The sequence below is a fragment of the Orcinus orca genome, chromosome 4, assembly GCF_937001465.1.
Source record: "Orcinus orca chromosome 4, mOrcOrc1.1, whole genome shotgun sequence".
NCBI lineage: Eukaryota > Metazoa > Chordata > Mammalia > Artiodactyla > Delphinidae > Orcinus > Orcinus orca.
The window spans coordinates 49,090,182-49,111,000 of record NC_064562.1 but is presented as its reverse complement, the minus strand read 5'-3'; the positions used below and the strand labels follow the sequence as shown (position 1 = coordinate 49,111,000).

Below are 20,819 nucleotides of genomic sequence, written 5' to 3'. Positions count from 1 at the left end.
ATCTCTACTAATACATCTGAAACCTCTTGACACAGATGTCCAGGTCCTTAACAGTGGCCTGCATGACTCGGCCTCCCCACGCCTCATCCCCAGCCTCTTCCTCTCTGACCTCATCTCACACTACTCTTTTCCCTTCTCACTCCACTCCAGACACACTGCCCTCCTTGCTGGTCCTCACACCAAACGCACTCCCTCCTGAGGACCTGTGCCCTGGCGGTCCCTCTGGCTACAGTGCCTTTGACCCAGATAATACAGGTTATCCATAGGGGTCCTCCCCTCACTCCTTTCAGGACCTTCATAAAATGCCACCTCTCAGTTCCTGGCCACCCGAATTAAATGTGCATGCACAGACCTACTTCCTCTTCCCATTCCTGGCTTTATTTTTATTCCTAGCACGAATCACATTCAATCATTCTATATGTATTCATAGTTACCTCTTTTATTATTTGTCTTTCACATCAGAAAGTAAGCTCTTTAAAAGCAGTGATTTGTATCTATTGTGTTCATTCCTTTATCTCCAGGACTTAAAACAATCCTTGCATATAGTAGGGATTCAATAAATATTTGTTAAATAAATGAACTTTTAAGGCTCCTGGTATTTTAACCCTATTTGCTTCCAAATCAATTCCCACATGTCAGCGGAAGTCTCAGGATTTTAAAATCTTCTCCAGCAAAAAAAGAACTTCTACTGAGGAGAGAAAGATAAGGTATAAACATCTCTCTCAAATAAAACAGTTACTGGCCACTGGTGCATGCTTTCAAACTTCTTTGAAGAATTTTAACATGAGTCTTTCTCTTTTCAGTGCTGGTAAATTGTTTCCCTTTCAGTAGTTCGTTAGAAAATAGGTCAGAATGGTAACCAGAGACAGAGAATCCTCCAATTTAATTGCTCACTTAATTTTGTAATTTTTTCAGGCTTTTATTAGTAGAATCTATCACTTTTTTCAAAATCTGAGTCCAATCCTCTTTGTAAAATCTCTCCAGGCTAGGTGAAGACATACAGATTTCCTGGGAAAGCTATTATCTGAGATGCCTCTTCAAACTGTTATTCTTTAAATATCTGCTCAACAAGCAAGGAGAAACTGATTTTCTGACAACAAAATTTATAGATATCTTGGCTTATGTTCTAAAGAGGTGAGTTATTACATGTTCTGCACATAGTAAACACTTTACCTTTTTTTGGAAAAATCTTTCACCATGTTCCTTCACTTGGGGAATTAGATGCCCACCATCACTCAGAATAGAGGTAGATTTCATACAGTCATAGAATTGTGTGCAAAATGTGTCTTAAGTTTCTGTTTCCATGCTGGCAAAGTATTTCTCTTTTCCTATTGCCTCTTTTCAGTTTTCATTGGTGATTTATTTTTTCAAATCAACATGTTGAGAGGTATATTGAGGACTTTATTTTTAGCCACATAATAGATAACTTGTTTCCCCTAAACAACATGCCCTACACTTTTGTAAATTCAGAACTCCAGTGGACTGACTGCTGACTGAACATACATCTTAGCTGACTGATACCAAGGTTGGAAATATGCCTCAGGCTGTACCATGCGGACTCCCTATGCTGCATTCCAATATAATCAAGAAAAGTGGCCAGAGCCACAGTGTGGACTAATTTTCCAATTTCCATTCATTGTGAGCATCAACTTACATTTTGCTGCTTGTAAATCACACTTGAAAACCATATTTCCGATTCATTCCAAAGATGTTCAGCGCCCTTTTGTTGGATCAGCTCTCTTGGAAGTAGCCTGATCAGCCTTCCTGCCACTCTGCATTTGCCCATCCGCTCCCATTTCATCGTTGTGAGGCAAATTTACTTTCATAACTCTTCAGGTTTTTTCTCTTTTACTCAGGATTCTCAGTGAAGTCCACAGCTCCTCCTCATTGCCCCCACGCTCCCACCAGCCTAGCTCTCCTCCAGCCACTGGTTCTGCCTTGCTGACCTCTGAGTCACCAGCCACCTGCTGACAGTAGGGGAGCCCTGATCCAATCAGAGAGATAAACGCCACGTGCGTTGGGTCTCCTCCGCTCCCACTCTGCTTCCTAAACCTTTTAAGACCGGACTAACAGAGAGTTTAACTATCAATGTCCACCAGGGCGCGCCCCTCCACGGCCGGCACCATCTGATGGCCCGTCTATTACAGTTCTTCCTTGCCACCCCTGCGGTTCAAATAGATTACGCAATCCTTAACACTGGGCCCTTAAAAACGGGGAAAGAAGACGGCTTATTGCATGGACAAAAGAGCAGATAATACCCCTCAGGTGAAATTTATCGCAGGTTTTAGCGCTTCTCTCCTTGGGAAGGAAATCGCTCTCTACTGCCCCCTCTTGGATCACGCTTGACAGCCCTGGGCAGTCCTAGGCGGAGCCAAAGGAGTAAGGTGTCGTCGTAGTGAAATGGATGTAAGGCCAGCTGCAGCAACCCTCGAGCTCAGACCTTTCACAACCCTCCTTAAATAATTCCTGTCCATCCGAACAGAGCTGACGTCTTCATTCCTCTGCCCTGGAAGGGAAAAAGTGCTTCTCTCGCATTAACTTATTTCCTCCCAAGACTCAGCAGAAGAAAAGGGATCTGAACACCTTACTTAGGACGACAAGTATAATTTAAAATACGTTCTTCTGGCTGGGCTGCATTTCCCAGTTTAAAATAATTTTTGATCTACAATATACTTTGAGCCAAGCTATATTATCTGAATCTGGTGTTTACCTTTGTTTTCAGGAAGTATGAAACGCATCTACAAAGGAAAATCTCCAACACTCAAGCTAAAATTTGCCTCACTTTTTAAGACCTTTAGTATCCTTTCTTCAAAGAAGGAACCCAAGTGACCAATAAATATCTAAAAAGAAAAAATATATGAAAACATGTGTAACCTCAGTAGTAATCAAGACAATGTAAACTAAAGCAAGACAATCTTCACTCAGCAGATTGGTCCACATGGAAATTATTAGTAGTATCATCTACCATAGTCCAGGCGTGGGGAGGTACTTTCCCAGACACTGTTGGTGAGAATGGAAATTGGTACGGCATTTTTGGAGGACAATTTGGCAGAATGGGTGAAAATCTAAAAGGAAGCATACATTTGCAGCTTCAAAACATCCTTATCTGGTGAGCACTGTGACTGTTTTCTCCAGCATCCATGTCCTGTATGCCTCCCCAGCTATGCGGAAGCCTGGTGGTTCCATGGGTAGGCTGTCATTAGCCTAACCCAATCAGTATAATCCTGTTTCCTTTTGCTCTTGTTATTAATTCAAGCAAAGGAATGTAACAGAGCCCCAAGCCAATCAGTGCACACCATTCCCCTGGCTACAATGCTTGATTCAAGGTGAGCAGTATCCAAATCTGGCTTAATAAGAGTAAAGTGAAGTTTTGTTTATGGCTGGAGAAACATGCTTCCTCCTCTGTAAGTGGACGAGGATGCGTGTAGCTCCAGGAGCCTAAGCTCCCAAAGTTTTTATTATCTAAACAAAAAAAATTTTAATTGATTCCAGATATAAGTAATCATGACCATATATCTATTTCAACAAACACCCATGGCTCTATCGTTTATTGAGTGACACTGAGTAACCTTCTTAACTTTCAAAGCCTATGCAGTAAGTCCCCTACATACGAATGAGTTCCGTTCCAAGAGCACGTTCGTTAAGTCCTGTTTGTTCATAAAGCCAACAGGGTTAGCCGAGGTGCCCAACTAACACGGTCGGCTATATAGTAGTGTACTGTAATAGGTTTATAATATTTTTCACACAAATAATACATAAAAAACAGACACAAAAAATAAAGAAAACATGTTTAATCTTACAGTACAGTACCTTGAAAAGTACAGTAGTACCAGCTACATCACTGCTGCTTTTACGTTTGCTTCCAGGCATCCTGGGCTTGAAATAAAGACACTGTACTACTGTACTCTATACAGTACTGTACAATGAAGTACACAAAAGCACAACCACTGGTAGAGGATGCATGCACGTGACAATGTACGCCAGACACGTGAACTAACTTACGTGACTGGACACACGAACGCACGTTCACAACTTTGAAAGTTCAAAAAATTGAAGGTAGAGGACTTACTGCACTTTGCCTCTAAACCATGACTAACATTCCTACCTTCACAGGGTTACTATTATTATCGTCACGTAGAAATCACAGAGCTAGATGGTGTGGAACAGAAATAGACAAATAAGATGTAGTTCCCAATCTTTAGAGACACAGAAATTTTGGTGGGGGCGGTGACACTGGGTATTGTACTTGCCCGTGTGCCTTCAGAATCTGGCCCTGACTCTTCTGGAGGGTCTAGGAGCAATTTAATAAACAGCTTTTCTACTTAAAAAATATACAGTGGAGGAGACAGACAGGTAGGTATACATGTAAGCAAAAGGAGTGATGATCTAAGGAAGAAGACTAAACGCAGGTTCAGGAGGGAAGTAACCAATGGGAACATTACTGTGGGATGGAAGGATTGTTTTAAATTCTAGTGGCAATGTTAATGGAGATCGCTTTCCAGAACTAGAGGCATGGAGATAGCTAAATGGAGGTAAACTGACATTAAAAACCTGTTCTCTTGACTGATAAGAGAGCCTACCCTAGTGTAGGGACAGGAAGACATGCTGAATTGAAATATTTTGGTTTCATTTCCCTGACTCCTTCTTTTTTTTTTGATTTAATTTTGTTTTTTTAATTTTTTTAAATTTATCTTTGGCTGTGTTGGGTCTTCGTTGCTACGCACGGGCTTTCTCCAGTTGCAGCAAGCAGGGGCTACTCTTCGGTGCACGGGCTTCTTATTGCGTGCAGTGGCTTCTCTTGTTGCGGAGCACGGGCTCTAGGTGCGTGGGCTTCAGTAGTTGCGGCATGCAGGCTCAGTAGTTGTGGCTCACGGGCTTCGTTGCTCCATGGCATGTGGGATCTTCCCAGACCAGGGCTCGAACCCATGTTCCCTGCATTGGCAGGCGGATTCTTAACCACTGCACCACCAGGGAAGCCCAACTCTTATTTAATTCACATTAACCAACAACACAGTTTTCAAAGTTTCGCTAGAACCTTCCTCACTTCTACAGGAGATGATCTGGCATGCCAAAGTACAAGTAGGGATTAAATAAGGCTACGTCATGGGGGGAAATAAAATTTCACTGAAAGCAAAGGAAAATGACATTTGGTGGATGGGTTTTTGTTTTGTTTTCTGTTTCTCAGCATATAATAGAGTCGATATCAGATATCCACAAACATCTACAAACACAAAGCTCTAAATCACAAGTTACTTACAAGTGATGACGAGTGATTTGTGGGAAGGCACTTCTCAGGAAGACGTGTTAAGAAATAGATAAGCTTTATGGTAATTACATTTTCAAGTTACTTCATGTCTGAAGCTATAAAGAGAGAAAATAAGACCCTTTAAAAAGCAATGTGAGAACATAATTTTTCATTCACATAGAGGAGTGTTAAGGACCCATTTCCAATTCTAAAACACAACACAAAACAATAGAGAAAAATCCATTTAGTCCAATTCTCTAGGACTAGTCTTAAAACCTTAAAAGCAGTGATGCTGATGTTTCTAACTCCTGCCAGTGGTTCGGTTACATAGAGGAGCATTTAGAAAACAAGTGAAGCACATTTTTCCGTCTAGTCTGACTCATAATTTAGTACAGATCCAGCCTTATATTGTAGCACAACTAAAATAAAGGAACCAATAATGAGAGAGTCACATAAGAAAACACATCTTCTGTGTCCCCATTTCTATAGGAAGTCAGCTATTCTAACCAAGCAAGGATTCTCAATCAGGAGAACCAGGTTCTAAACGAAGTCTGTCACAACTTTTACCAAGTCATCTTTTTTTTTTTTTCGCTGTACGCGGGCCTCTCACTGTTGTGGCCTCTCCCGTTGCGGAGCACAGGCTCTGGACGCGCAGGCTCAGCGGCCATGGCTCACGGGCCCAGCCGCTCCGCGGCATGTGGGATCTTCCCAGACCAGGGCACGAACCCGTGTCCCCTGCATCGGCAGGCGGACTCTCAACCATTGCGCCACCAGGGAAGCCCTACCAAGTCATCTTTACAAGACATGCTACTTTAGGACCAGGTTGCTTGTATCACTGGCTGTACAAGAAAATTAACTTGCCACCCCTATATACAAAATTTCAAAAAGAGAATTAACAGATTATTTCAAACTTATTTGTTAAAACTGTACGGTGTTGTATACATTATTCATGGTCTCTTAAATAAATTCAAGTAAAAACCATGTATGGAGCTCAGTAAGATATAATATTTATTAATTTTAAAACATACATACACACAGCAAGCCCACTTCCCCCCACCAGTACATACACATATTTTCTATTAGTAAGTGGCTTAATCATATCCTTGTAGGTGAGACAAAGTAAAGTCATCTTAAACTGAAAAAAGGGATTCTTTTGGTTCAGTGTCTATGGCCCCAATTTGCAAAATCTTCTTTTTCAAGTTCTGCCACGGTTCTAACCAGATATGATCCTCAAGTCTCAAGTTGGACTTAGAGTGAATAACTTTTAGTTCTTTAATTCTAAAGTTCACAAAATGTTTTAATAGACAAAAAATACCAAAAGCAAATGAGAAGGTAATTGATCTTGGACCCTCAGACACTGGGGTGATATTTTCACACTGATCTTTACATAAAAATAACATCGAAATAAGCTAGAGAAACACTTGGCTTTTAAGTATTATCTGCTTTCCATGCTAGAGTCTGTTGACAATATTTTTCAGAGTAAAAATAAAATAATAATATTTTAATGTGAAGCCTACAAATACTTACACACTAATTTTGTTCAGCATGTTAGCCACACCAATCTAGTCAAACACCTGGTCAGAGTTTAAAGATAGAGCTTCAAAACCAAGACCAAATTTCAGTTGAACCACCTATAGACTCTACATTGGAGCCCCTTATTTTGCCTCTGGAATGTCCTACTCTTTTGAAAGCCCAAGTGTCTAAGGTCAGAATTTCAATATTAACCTCTTTAGAGTAATAGAGAAGAGTGCTAGTTAAATGTTTGGGCTAAGTTCTAGCCAGTGCCTTTTAGAAAAAACAACATATTGCTCATTGGTTAAGGCAAAAAAAAAGTCTACACAAGTTCTGGCCCCCTTAACAACCATCCTCTAAGATAATGAACGCAGAGCACGACTTACAACCCAGAAACCAAAACCTGCAGTCCAATTGGTTTCACTCTCCCACCTAAAAGCTGTGAACCAGCGCATTAGAAAAGATGCATGGGCTGTAGGTAAATGATTTTGCACCTTGTGAAAAGCTTTGGGGGAGGCCTTGGAGGACCCAAGGAGACAGAAATATCTCTAGGTTCTGTCTGATATCACCTTCAAACTATCAGTGGGACAAGAGTGAAGTCCTAACAGTGGATATTCCCTCCCCAAAATTTCTCCAGCTGGGAAGTTCCATAGCAACTGGCCCAGAAAAGAGTAATCAGCCCTAGTCATTGGTAACCCAGCTTCCATCCCCAAATTTTGTATGTCTACCTCTTTTTTTTAATGAGAAGCACAGTACACAGCTCCAAGGTAAACGTACAAAATTCTCCTTCACCACTCTTGTTCCAATCACGTTCCTACACACAAGAACATTAGCACCAGAATCTTATAAAACAGAGGACTACCCAATGCCGGAGTCATACTAGGTCATTAGAAATAAAAGGCTTCTTTGCGACATTTGCTTTAGTGTGGTTCTTAGAAGATCAGCAGAGAGGCCAGATTCCCACAATAACACTGATCAAACATCAACAATAATCACAGAAACCAAAGATGTACATCTATCCACAGAGAGCAGTTACATTTCTCCTTAAAGCCTAGAAACAAGCAAGATTTTTGAATGTGTTTTAGTTAAGTTAGGGTAAAGGAGACATTTTCTCCTACTGATCCCAGGTTTTTTTTCATTTTCTTCAACTGATCCTAGTTTTTATCACCTACCACCACCAAACCCACTCCCAAATAAATGTACACATTTATACAAATAACACACAAGATTCAATGCATAAATAACATGACCTTTTAAATGCTTCTCTCTTTCTCCCTTTTTTTTTTACTCACTTTAAATACACGATCTACTAATATTAAATACACATTCATGTAACAAGAACTCTATCACTATTCTTTCATTGGATACATCTTGAAATAGCATCAGTGGACTTGAAAAGTGATGGGATAACAGTTGGGAAGGGACAGTTGTTCAATGTTCCTTTGAAACACATGGATGTCTTTGTCTTTTCTTCTGCTGCAAGGCCTTTCTCAGAAAATGTAGTCAGTTCAGAAGTCAAGGCTCAAAACCACAAATCTCTGCTTCTAGGATATCAGCACTTTTGTTGCACAAGGATGTCATCTCAAGGGCTAGGGCAGCATCTAAAAGCAAAGGGGGACATATGCCAGCAAACAGTTTACATATATTCTTTCTAGAAATTGATTTCTACCTCACTTGCTTTCTCATATTGTATGTATTGACAGTATTGGTAGGTGTTACATGGTCTAAGAAAACCTTAGATCATATGTATAAAAAACAAGATTTTAAAGACAGTCTTCAGGATAATTATCCACCAAAACTACCATGTATAGCACAGCATCTCCTTTTGTGTAAACAATGACTAATTTTGACAAAATAGATACAAGTTTTATAGAGCTTGCAGTTTATGCAGTATGTATAGCAAATGCATTGCAACGACTTCTACTAGGCCCTTGGAAGGGACCCTGTAAAAATGAGAAATGAAAACTTAAGATTTGTGCACATCACAGTAAATTCACATTTGATGTCACAGACATTCAAAATGCTTTGTGGAGGTTAACAGGTTAATTCCAACAACACTGTTATAAGAATGCAGGATTTTATTTTTGAATGACTTGTGTGAACTCACATAGCAAATTATCACCCAAAAAGGTCTGATTTTTTCTCTTTTATTTTTCAGTACTAAAAAGTTACATTTAGAAGGAAGGCAATCACTTGGTATGATCCCTCTTTATTAGGAAAAAGATTGCCAGGCAATCATTCACTCTTTCTTGCTTTACAAACCCAAAGGGCAAATGACTGATACAGGAGATAAGTATATATCCTTCTGGAGCACTTGTCACCCTAAGTTCACATTACTGTATCCAATAAAATACAGGCGATTAGTTTAAAAGCAAGAGATGCAAGCGCTATGAAAAGGGATTTCATCACAGGGACAGAAGCTACTCCTGTTTTTTTAAGTAGTACAACTCCTTGTCTGTCAAGAGTTCTCATAGAGTCAATCATTGGAGAATGTTTCAGCTGTAGAATTTGTTGCTTCAGCAAGCTACAAAATATTTCCCATGAAAGGTCACACAGCTTCAAGGGTGAGAAATCAGACCTACCCCGCTCAGAACCAAAATGACAGTCAGTGCTGGTGTTCCACTTGAGGCAGATCGGCCTCTGAGTCATCTGACAGGGGAGATCCTGATACCTACAAGTTAATAAATGAGCATTATAGAGTCTCAGTAATTGTAAAAGTCTTACTTCCTCAAAATCCCAATTCTTGTTCAAATATCAGATGATTAGAACTTGGGAACTAGTCATAGCTCAAGTTGCTTACACAGAAGAAGATGAAGTAAGGGCTTCATCTTATTCTTTGACCTCTTTGTTGGTACATATGTTAAAAGATACTTCTGATGTGCCAGGGCAATGTAAACCCGCTATAACCCATGTCTACCTATCACCAAAATCAATGAACGAACAAAACAAAACCCTTTAGAAAAAATAGAAAAAAAACTGAGGATTAAGGGAAAGAGTCAAAACTTGGAGATGTATCCCTTCACAAGGGGGTAGGTTTCCAATTTTGTTTGTTTTTCACTTCTGTGACTTTGCCCAAAGGGCAAGCCCTAGTCTCAGAGTCGTAAAGAAGTGCGAGAAGCTAAAAGTCTGAAAGGAACCCCATCTTTATAGTCAGAAAAAGGGGTCCCTGCAGGGCAAAAAGTATGGGGGGGGGACTCCGGAGGGAAGAGAACTAGAGAAGGGGACCCTCTAATTCTATGTATAAACCCACAGAAGTCTCCGTCCAGTTCCTGAGGTATGCATGCATGCGTGGGATAGCTCCCAACAGCATAGCAATTGTCTAAATTCAATTTAGAGAAGTGAATGAGATTTTAATCACTTGTACAAGCCTCCAACCAAGCCCTGAACTACACAAGTGCAGGACAGAGGCAAACTAGGATGACAAAGACTTAGAGAACTGAGATTTAAACCACCTCTCACAGAAGGTAAGGCAGAATTTACAGTGTAAACAAAACTTGGGTGACTGCTTACTAAAATAAAAATTTCAACATTCTCCTGAAGATTAGAACAAGACCCAGAGACTATACAATACAACGTTTACAATATCCGAGATACAATTCAAAATTACTGGACATAAAAAGATCCAGGAAAGTGTGATTCATTCTCAAGGGAAAAGGCAGTCAAAAGATAAAGGCAATGCTGAGGTGGCCCAGATGCTGGAAATTTATACATACTTGAAATGAATGAAGGGACAGGAATTCTTAGTAGAGAAATAGAATTTCTAAAAAAGAACTAAGTGGATATTTTAGAACTAAAAAATACATTATCTGAAATTTTTAAATTACTAGCAGAATGGAAGTGACAAAGTAGTCAAAGAACTTGAGGAAGGAGCCATAGAAATTACTCAATCTGAAAAATAGAATGAAAAAAGATTGAAGAAAGTGAACAGTCTCAGGAACCTGTGAGAAAATACCTACCAAAAGGTCTAACATATATGTCATTCATTAGAACTTCAGAAGAAGAGAAAGAAATTAGGCAGGAAAAAAATGTTTGAAGAAATAGTGACCAATAACTTCCCAAATTTGGTAATAGAGATAAATTTACAGATTCAAGAAGCTTAGCAAACTCCAAAAGGATCCACTCAGAGAAAACTATGCCTAGACATATCATATTCAAACTAATAAACACAAAAGGTAAAGATTAGATCTTGAAAGCAGCTAGAGAAAAATGAAACATTACTTAAGGGTAACAATTCAAATACCTGAGAATTTCCCACCAGAAATCGTAGAGATCAGAAGACGAAGAAATAATACCTTTATAGTCCTGAGAGAAAAAGAAATTTTTTAAACCTACCAACTCAAATTCTACATCTAGTGAAAATATATTTCAGGAAAGAAGGCAAAATAATGTCATTCCCAAATGAAAGAAAACTAAAAGAGTTTGTCACCATCAGACCTGCTCTGCAAGAAACACTAAAGGAGGTCTTTCAGATTGAAGGAAAATAATACTAGAAAATAAAACTGTAATCTTTAAGAACGAAGAACAACAGAAACAGTAAGTAGCTAGGTAAACATAGAAAACTACTTTCTTCCCATAAAATACTTATGACTATTGAAAGCAAAAGGTATAACATAGTATAGTGAGGTTTTCAATGTATGTGAACAAAATACAAATGCAAACTGTAACATAAAGTTCAGGTGGGAGGAACGGAAATACATTTGCAAGGTTTCTACATTTTACAAGTGGTACAATATTGACTCTAAGTAGACCATGAAAGATTAGTTATGTATGCTGTAATCCCTAGAGAAGTCACTAAAAAATAATGCAAAGAGGTATCTCCAAAAAGCCAATACTAACAATATTCAAATTCAAAAGAAGGCTGGAAAGGGAAAACAGAGGAACAAAAAACAACTAATGAAAAGACAGAGCTAGATCCAAACATATCAATAATCACATTAATGTTAATGGCCTAAATATTTAGTGGTAGGCAGGATTCTAAAGATATTCCACTAAGATTCCTGTCCCTGGCTAGTCAATCAAACTAATTTAGCTATTGCTGTGAAGGGACTTTGCACATGGAATTAATGCTATTAATCAGCTGACCCTAAGATAGGGAGATTATCCTGGTGGGCCCAAGAAATCACATGTGCCCTTAAAATGGGAAGAACGTCACAAAGATGAGGCAGAAGGGGACGTAAGAGAGAGTCAAGGAGTAAGAAAGGTTCAACCACTGTTGCTGGCTTTGAGGATCATGGAATTAGGCCATGAGCCAAGGAATGTGAGTGGCCTCAAGAAGCTGAGAACGAGAACAACTCCCAGGAGCCAGCCAGCAGGGAAACAGGGACCTCAGTCCCACAACCACATGGAACTAGATGCTGCCAACAACGTGAATGAGCCTGGAAACGGATACCCGCGCGAGCCTCCAGAAAGAAATGCAGCCCTGCTGACATCTTGGTTTCAGCCCATGAGACTCTTAAGGAGAGCAGCAGCTGTGCCTGGACTTCTGACCTATGGAACCTATAATAAATGGAGATTGTTTTAAGTTGGTAGTAATTTGTTAGCAGAAATGGAAAACAAACAGACATTCCAATTACAAGAATCAGAATTGAGAGAATAGCTACAAAGGGAAGACCCTAATTTATATGCTGTTGTTGAAAGAAACACTTTAAATACAAAACCAGATAGGTTGAAAGTAAATGAAAGTAGAAAGATGTACTATGGAAACAAATAAGTGGAAGTAGGCTGGAGTGACTGCTTTAATCTCAGATAAAATTGACTTCAAGGCACAGAGCACCATGAGAGAAAGAGACATTTCATAATGATAAAAGGGAGAATGTATCAGGAAGACAAAGCGAGTATAAATGTGTATGTACCTAATAAGACAGATTTAAAATACATGAAGCAAAAATAGACAGATGTAAGAGAAAAATAGACAATTCCACAATCATAGTAAAAGATTTTGACAGCACTCTTTCAGGAACTGATGGAACTAAACAAAAAAATCATCAAGGATATAGAATGTCTAAACAACACTATCAACCTTAATTGGATTTCACATTTATAGAATACTATATCCAACAACTAAAGAATATACATTATTTTCAAGAGAACAAGGTTCATTCACCAAGACAGACCACGTGCTGGGCCACAAAACACATCTCAGTGAATCTAAAAACATCAAAATCATACAGAGTATATTCTCTGACCATATGGAATTAAATTACAAATTAATAATAAAATATCTAAGGAACGCCCAAATATCTAACTATTAAACAACACATTTCTAAACAATTACTGGGTTAAAGAAGAAATTACAAGGAAAAATGTTTTAATGTTTGAATGGAATGATAACGAAAATACAACATATCGAAATTTGTGGGATGAAGAAAACAGTGCTTAGAGGAAAAAATCTGAAGCTATGTCTCTAAGTACATAAGACATGTAAGCATGTAGGGGGTGAGGGAGTGGAGACAGATTCCATGGATGAAGTAATATTTTACTCACAAAATCTATCTTACAGATTGTTCCAGAGGTACATAATAGAGTTTCATGAATGTGAAAATGTTTGTGTTATGTACAGAAACAAAATGTAGTTTAGTGCATAGATGAATACCATGAAGTAAGACTGCAAGGCAGGTCACAGCCTCTGCCAGCAGGCCTTTTGCTTTCAGTCTCCTGTTCTCTTTCCACTCAGATTTTCCAGACACAAGCTCGTGTTACTTTGGTGTTAATTTGTGTTTTTCACTACACCTACTTTCTTCTTTATTTTAAATGCAAATGGAAATTTAACAAATAAACTGAGAGTAAAAATGCAGAACCAGTGTATAAATATAAAAGGATTAGTTCCGAACGAGAAATAAAAATATTGAAGAAGTGGGAAGGCAGCCAAAGCCTTTCTTCCATTGCATGAAACTAGATTGAGCTATGTCAACCCTGAAAAGTGATTTGAACAATAGTGTGCTCACAAAGAGCAAGTGGAAAATTCTGCAGCTTTAAAATCCATATTTAAGTTTAGAAGTATACGGGAATTTCCTGAGACTCTGTAGTCCCTCAATGTAAAATCTGTGGCAGTGATTCATCTTCACACAACAGGAATTTGTTTAGCTTTGACGATGTTGCTCCCGAAATTGCTGGCAAGAGATAAGGCAAAAGCAGCAGCGGTCTGTAAACGTTTTTTTCAGAATCACTGGGTAACTGCCTCTGCAATTTGTTATCCTCAACAATATCATTCCCCTTGTTTGCAGAGCTCTACAAAATAATTTAAAGAGTAACAGTAGGAAAAAGCATGGGCATAGAGAAGGAGGCTACCTACAGGGGCTGTCTATGAAATGGAAATCCTTAAACAATGAGGATGGAGAATTCCAAAACAAAAGTTGCCTAGCATCAAGCAAAGGTGAAAATCTGTCTGAAGAAGTAAAGGGAAAGTTCAATAGTTCATATCCCAAGTTTGTAGTTAGTTATGGATGGCTCAGGAGATTAAAAAGGTGGCCGGTTTTCTTAGTGATATGACTGTTGTTTATATAAAAGTAGCAGAAACATAAATATTCTGAAGAGATAAGAGGAATTATAGCAAAAGACTATATGGAATAGAAAATCTTTAGCATGAATGGAATGGATTGCCCCGGGGAAAAGTGTCAAATGGAGAATACATTTTAAGATAATAAAAACTATTCCAGGGCTTCCCTGGTGGCGCAGTGGTTGCGAGTCCGCCTGCCGATGCAGGGGACGAGGGTTCGTGCCCCGGTCCGGGAGGATCCCACATGCCGCGGAGCGGCTGGGCCCGTGAGCCATGGCCGCTGAGCCTGCGCGTCCGGAGCCTGTGCTCCACAGCGGGAGAGGCCACAACAGTGAGAGGCCCACGTACCACAAAAAAACAAAACAAAACAAAACAAAAACTATTCCAAAAAGGGTTTCACTCTTTGAAAGGTAACAACTTTGGTATTAATGCAGTGAAATATCATAAACTACCATAAAGCCTATAGTTATATTAAAGCCATAGCTAGGCTACACACATGCATGCACACACACACACAGTTTTTTAATCTATGAAAAATTGATCACTGTAAACTGGGAAATGTTCATGTAAATATATATGTAATAAGGGTACTTAATGCAATGAACCATAGAACAAAATTTAGCAAGCAAACTTTTTATAGATCCCACTAATAAACCTGCCCAATTCTTAAGAGCAAACTCTCCATAGGACACTTTGAAAGGAAAAATGAGAGAGACCCGAGTTCCATGCGTCCTACAGAGAGTATTTCTATACCTGATGTAATGCAGTATTGAAGGTGTGCAAGTCAATAGCGACCAGAGAAGGAATTCGAGATTCTGAAAGATTTTTGTTCTCCTTCTTTATTAGCCTGGAATTTCCAGCTAGATAAAGATAACCATAAACACAGTGAGAAAATCAGACGTTTTTGTTAGTTCTTCACATTCAGTATCTGTCCCTTGGTATGTACTTATTGTACATAAGTCTGTACATTTTCACATACTTAAATATGTAAAGTTACTATAAATTTTTAATATTCTATTAGTTTACTTAACATACATTTTAAATAATGTAAACAAAAGGGCTGAAAAAGTAAAAGCGTTACAAACATACCGATGCCTTCCAAGGCTTTTAGTTCAGGGAGATGATTATAGTTTAGTTCAGGCAAACGGACATCTCTCTTTGAGTATTCCCTTCTTTTCTTATCTGCCTGAAGTAGACTCTTTTCACTAGCAACCTAATATCATCAGAATGGTTAACACAAATGAATTAGCCTCCAGGTAAGCTTGCCCCCTTTCATAACTACTATGTTCATATCCTAAAATTTATAGAATTGAAAAGCTAGAATAATACAAAATTTGAAGAACACTAATAACATACAAAACAATTTCATCCAGTTATTTCAAACCTCTTCCTCTTTAAATCTATTAAAATTACTAACAAGCAGATTGGTTGGTTGCTATGTTTCTCCTTCTCCCCCCACCAAACTTCAGTGTAAGTCCTGGCAAGCAGTACGAGGTTAAAAGATGGGCATCAGTGTCCTGGTCTTTCAGGCCAGCAAGGTCAGGTCTTATGACACTTGCTGGGCTTTTTAGCATAGTTGCTGTTGCCACATGAATTTTGAATAGTTCATCTTGTCATGTATATCACATCTCCTAGCACATTTTTTGCTTTCCCAATAATAATCTTGTGACTCATTCTCTTACATCTGTCCTTGTCTTACTCCTCACTGTTAGCAAATATCATTTTCCTAGAAATACAGTTTATTAAGTATAAAATTATAACTTCAATCATATTCCTAATCTTTCTAAGCACTATTACTTCATATTTGATAAAGTCTGGAAAAATAATAAAGAGAAGAACAGCACAGCAGCACTTCACTTCTGCACCTTTATGAATCTGACAAGTTCCCAATCTGTTTCATTTGAGAATCACAGAAACTCTACATTCTTTTCCACATTTTCAAAACAGATGATACATAGAGAGATTATATGATTTACTAAAAGGAAACAAACCACATATAGATAATGAAATCCTATGTATGTCCATGTATATCCACATATATGTATGTATACTGAAATATACACACAAAGAGTATAATGACAGTGTCAAGCCACTGAGATTCCAGATACCTCGAGTTTAATATTCTGTGAATTATGCTACTCTGCCTCTCAGAAAGTCTTCAAAAGTCCTGTAGTGAGCTTTTGAGTGTCTTTCTTTTGGCTGTTTCTATTTGCTCTCTCTTTTTTTAAAAAAAATAAATTTATTTATTTATTTATTTATGGCTGCGTTGGGCCTTCGTTGCTGCACATGGGCTTGCTCTAGTTGCAGAGAGCGGACGCTACTCTTTGTTGCAGTGCATGGGCTTCTCATTGCAGTGGCTTCTCTTGATGCAGAGTACGGGCTCTAGGCAAGCGGGCTTCAGCAGTTGTGGCACACGGGCTCAGCAGTTGTGGCTCATGGGCTGTAGAGCACAGGCTCAGTAGTGTGGCACAAGGGCTTAGTTACTCCGTGGCATGTGGGATCTTCCTGGACCAGGGCTCGAACCCATTACCCCTGCATTGGCAGGTGGATTCTCAACCACCGTGCCACCAGGGAAGCCCCCTCTATTTGCTCTTTTAATAGAATGAGTGCTAAGGCTCAAGGTTCAAATCAGCTGTAAAATAAAATAATTAGTTAAAAAAAAAACTATCTGCAAGTATAAAACAATAAAATAATGAGTCCAAACTACTAGATTTATATACTCAAAAAGTAACACATGGACTTCCCTGGTGGTGCAGTGGTTAAGAATCTGCCTGCCAATGCAGGGGACACGGGTTCGAGCCCTGGTCCGGGAAGATCCCACATGCTGCGGAGCAACTAAGCCTGTGCGCCACAGCTACTGATCCTGCATTCTAGAGCCCGCAGGCCACAACTACTGAAGCCCGTGCACCTAGAGCCCGTGCTCCACAACAAGAGAAGCCACCGCGATGAGAAGCCCACACATAGCAATGAAGACCCAACGCAGCCAAAAATAAATAAATTTACAAAAAAAAAAAAAGTGACACATAAAATACATAAGAGATGTTTATAATAATATATGTATTCACATCTCAGAATCAGGGCATAAAGCATGGGAGAAGCCTATCGATGTTCAACCTAGAAGCTGAAGAAAGTTCAGCCTTAGTTCTGCCTCGGTTAATTTTCATTAAGAAAAGACTCCAGTGGGTCTTCTCCCTACTAATCTTTACCTCCTTTCTTGATTGCCTATTCTAAAGAAGGATAAACAGAAATGAGATCTAAGATTATCAGCCAGCATTGATAATGCAATGCCCGAAAGAAGGCTAATATCAATTCCAGCAAAATGGTATTGAGCCAGCTACTTTGAAAAGACTTGCTGATCAAAATAATCTTCCAGAGCAGACCAGGAAGGTAAAACACAAAAATATCCATAAATAAATGAGTAGGATATATCAAAAAGGAAAGTATTATGGGTACCGAAATTATAGGCTAAGAATAGTTAAAAGAAAAACAAATGCAATCATGAGAGATATGAAAAGAAGGCTATATTTTTCAGCTCTGAGGATAATGGGAGAGGTAGAGAAGGGAAATTTGTGAGAAAAATACTCTTTGGGGAATACACCCATACCTCCCCTTCCTTGGCAGAAAAATCTATTCACCACACTTCTTAAGCAGCTTCAATGCGTTAGACACTGTTCTAGGTGTGGGGCAGAGCAGTGAGGAAAACAAACAAAGCACAAATCCTTCCTTGGAAGTTTACATTCGGGGTAGTGGGCAGGGGGAGGGAGAGACAGACCATATATAAATAAGAGAATAGAGGATGTCAGGTAAGGCAATGGAAGAAAAACAATTAAGCAAGGGGAGGGGAGAGAATAATAGACAAAATGAGTTAAAATATTTGGGAAGACCTCACAATAAGGTTTCATGTAAGCCAAGGAGGAGAAAAAGCAAATTCTTTGGATTATCTGGGGAAAGAATGTTCTAAAACAGAGGAAATAGCAAGTACAAAAACCCATATGTGGGAGTATATCTTGCCATGTTCCAGGAATAACAAGGCAGTCAGTGTGGTTGGAATGGAGTGATCAAAAATGAGAGTAGCCAGGGGTGGGATAGAGGGATGAGGGAGTGAGTCACTCAGGGACTAACAGGCCCTAAAAGCACTTTGGTCTTTACTCAGAGATGAGAAGCCAATGGAGGGTTTTGAGTGGAAGAACAATGATGATTCAACTTAACTTTAAAAAGAAGCATTCTGGCAGCTGTGTTCAGCATAATAACGCTCCTCTGAACCTTCAGAAGACCTCTGAATCTTGACATGCTTCTACTACTGCAATCTGACACTGTTTTAATGTGTTGATTCTCTACTAAACCACGAGATTCCTGAAGAGAAAGACTGACATTCTTCTTCAGTGACTTAAACATAATAGATAATCAATATTTATTAAAGGAATAAATAGACTATTTCCACCAGAAACCTGGTGTGGGTGAGATAAGACAACTTATCATCTCATCTACTCTAAAAAAGAACTGATCACCAAGCATTAGGTTAAGAAATTTTACCATTACTGAAAAAATTAAAACAGATATCATTTTAATAATAACATCTTTTTATTGAAGTATAGTTGATTTACAATATTGGGTTAATTTCTTCTGTACAGCAAGGTGATTCAGTTATACATATATATATCTTTTTTATATTCTTTTCCATTATCTCAGGATATTGAATATAGTTCCCTGTGCTACACAGTAGGATCTTGTTGTTTATCCATTCTATATAACAATAACATCTTATATTTAAATTTCCAGACTTATGAAACTTAAAATTGTCTCTCACATTTATGATTTTGACACGCTGGGATGACATATACATCATTAAGTTTCCACTTTATGATACGTCTCTCAATAAAACTCTCAGTTCTTCACTATCATATTTACTATTAATAGAAGTCTAGAAATGACTAATGTTTGCTCTTCTGCCTCTGAAACAGTTCACTTACCGATGTGGTCACATTAATATTATAAACTCCTGCTGGAGAATGTTTATTTGGTTTAGCAAATGGAATACAATACTTCTTGGTTTTCTCATCCACTCTGTAACAAAAGCCACAAAAAAATTTGCGTTAGACCCAGCAGTAATTATTTTTTTCAAGCACAAAATCAAAAGACCCAACATCAAGTGACATGCAGTTTAATCAGAATTTAATGCCTACTCTTAAAAACATACAATGCTCACAGATCTGGTGAAACATTCTGTCCTTTACCACTACCTTCATGCCTCCCACCCAGCCTTCAATGCCAATAAATTACCTTCCTTTCTGCGAAATTCCCAACAGGAGCTCCTTTGTACCATTACATGCCCACAGCCATGCCATGAAGCAGCAGACGCTCAAAACCAATTATCTCTTTTATAATGACAAACTCCTTTTGTGTTATTAGACTAAATAGCTATAGATTCCTTCACCTTAAATAATACAACCTTATTTTCTTAGGACTCAGGTAAATTTTTTGATCCAATGCTAATCATTTTTAGCACATTAGCCAAGAAGTCTTTTGAAACAGTAACCTGACAAAAATGAATAGGATTCAGAAACCTGAGAGTAATAATACATGTGGCTGAATTGATAAATATTTGCAATTTGTAAAGATGTCCTTTCCTTAAACAACATTTTGTTCTTATTTTCCTAATTCATACCTGTAACTCTGAGCTCCTGAGATAGTTCCCATTCCAGAATTAACAGTGGGAGCCACCGCAGAAAGGTTGTACGTAAGTGGAGGAATTGCCATGCCTGGATTTCTTGTGTGGCCCACGCTGCCATTGCTGCCATGTCGGAGGCTTGTTGAAGGCACTGTTTTGATGTGGCTCATCCCATTGTCATTGAGACAGCTGGTGTTTGAAGCTCGACTGACTTTTTCAACTTTTTCTCCATCCATTTTTGATCCTTTTACTTTAAATGCTTTAGAATCCTTAATTTTGGGATCAGCATTTGTATCCTGTTACAAAAATGTTAATAACATTAATGATCTGAGGAGAATGAAAAATCACCTTGTCCTATAAAGTATTTTATCAACGAAAGCAGAATTCCAGAGACATCCCGTTTTTAAAAAAAATTTTTTGGCTGCACTGTGCGGCATGTGAGATCTTAGTTCCCTGACCAGAGATCAAACCAGGGCCCCCTGCATTGGAAGTCTTAACCACTGGACTGCCAGGGAAGCCCGAGATATCACCTTCTTGTGCTCCAGTTTTTCTTATTCTACCTATGGAATTATAATTAAACCCGGGATTCTCAGTCAGACATCTATTTCAAATGAAAATGAAACTCACACTAGCTCTGAGATATATATATATATATATATATATACACATATATATATATCAGATTTAATGATATACACACATATCACATTTATATTTCAGTGGAAAACAATGGAAGAGGACTCAAACATGCTCGCTTTTGTTCTCATATATTTAGAGTCAGGGAACACAGAATTGAGGACTCATTCTTCTTTGGGTTCACTTGAGAAATGGGAGTGGGTTGGTGGTAGATTTGAATTATCTTACCAAGAACAGATTCTGGATAAATTACCAAGAAAAGT

The 20,819-nt window shown here is 38.6% G+C and overlaps 1 protein-coding gene across 10 annotated transcripts in view; it reads right to left on the bottom strand.

Annotated features, from left to right (window-relative positions):
• Positions 1-6,240: 6,240 nt before the first annotated feature.
• Positions 6,241-20,819, bottom strand: part of CDKL2 (cyclin dependent kinase like 2) — a 35,546-nt gene continuing 20,967 nt past the window's right edge. For 3 of the 10 annotated variants that reach the window (XM_033406514.2, XM_033406513.2, XM_033406516.2), the window contains exons 9-14: positions 19,918-20,216; positions 19,223-19,316; positions 15,342-15,465; positions 15,006-15,112; positions 9,340-9,428; positions 6,241-8,358 (exon numbers count right to left, since the gene is read on the bottom strand). In XM_033406514.2, the coding sequence (XP_033262405.1) occupies positions 9,363-9,428; positions 15,006-15,112; positions 15,342-15,465; positions 19,223-19,316; positions 19,918-20,216 (690 nt within the window). In that variant the 3' untranslated portion in view covers positions 6,241-8,358; positions 9,340-9,362. The other 7 variants (XR_007477156.1, XM_049709372.1, XM_049709373.1 and 4 more) reach the window with 7 other exon arrangements.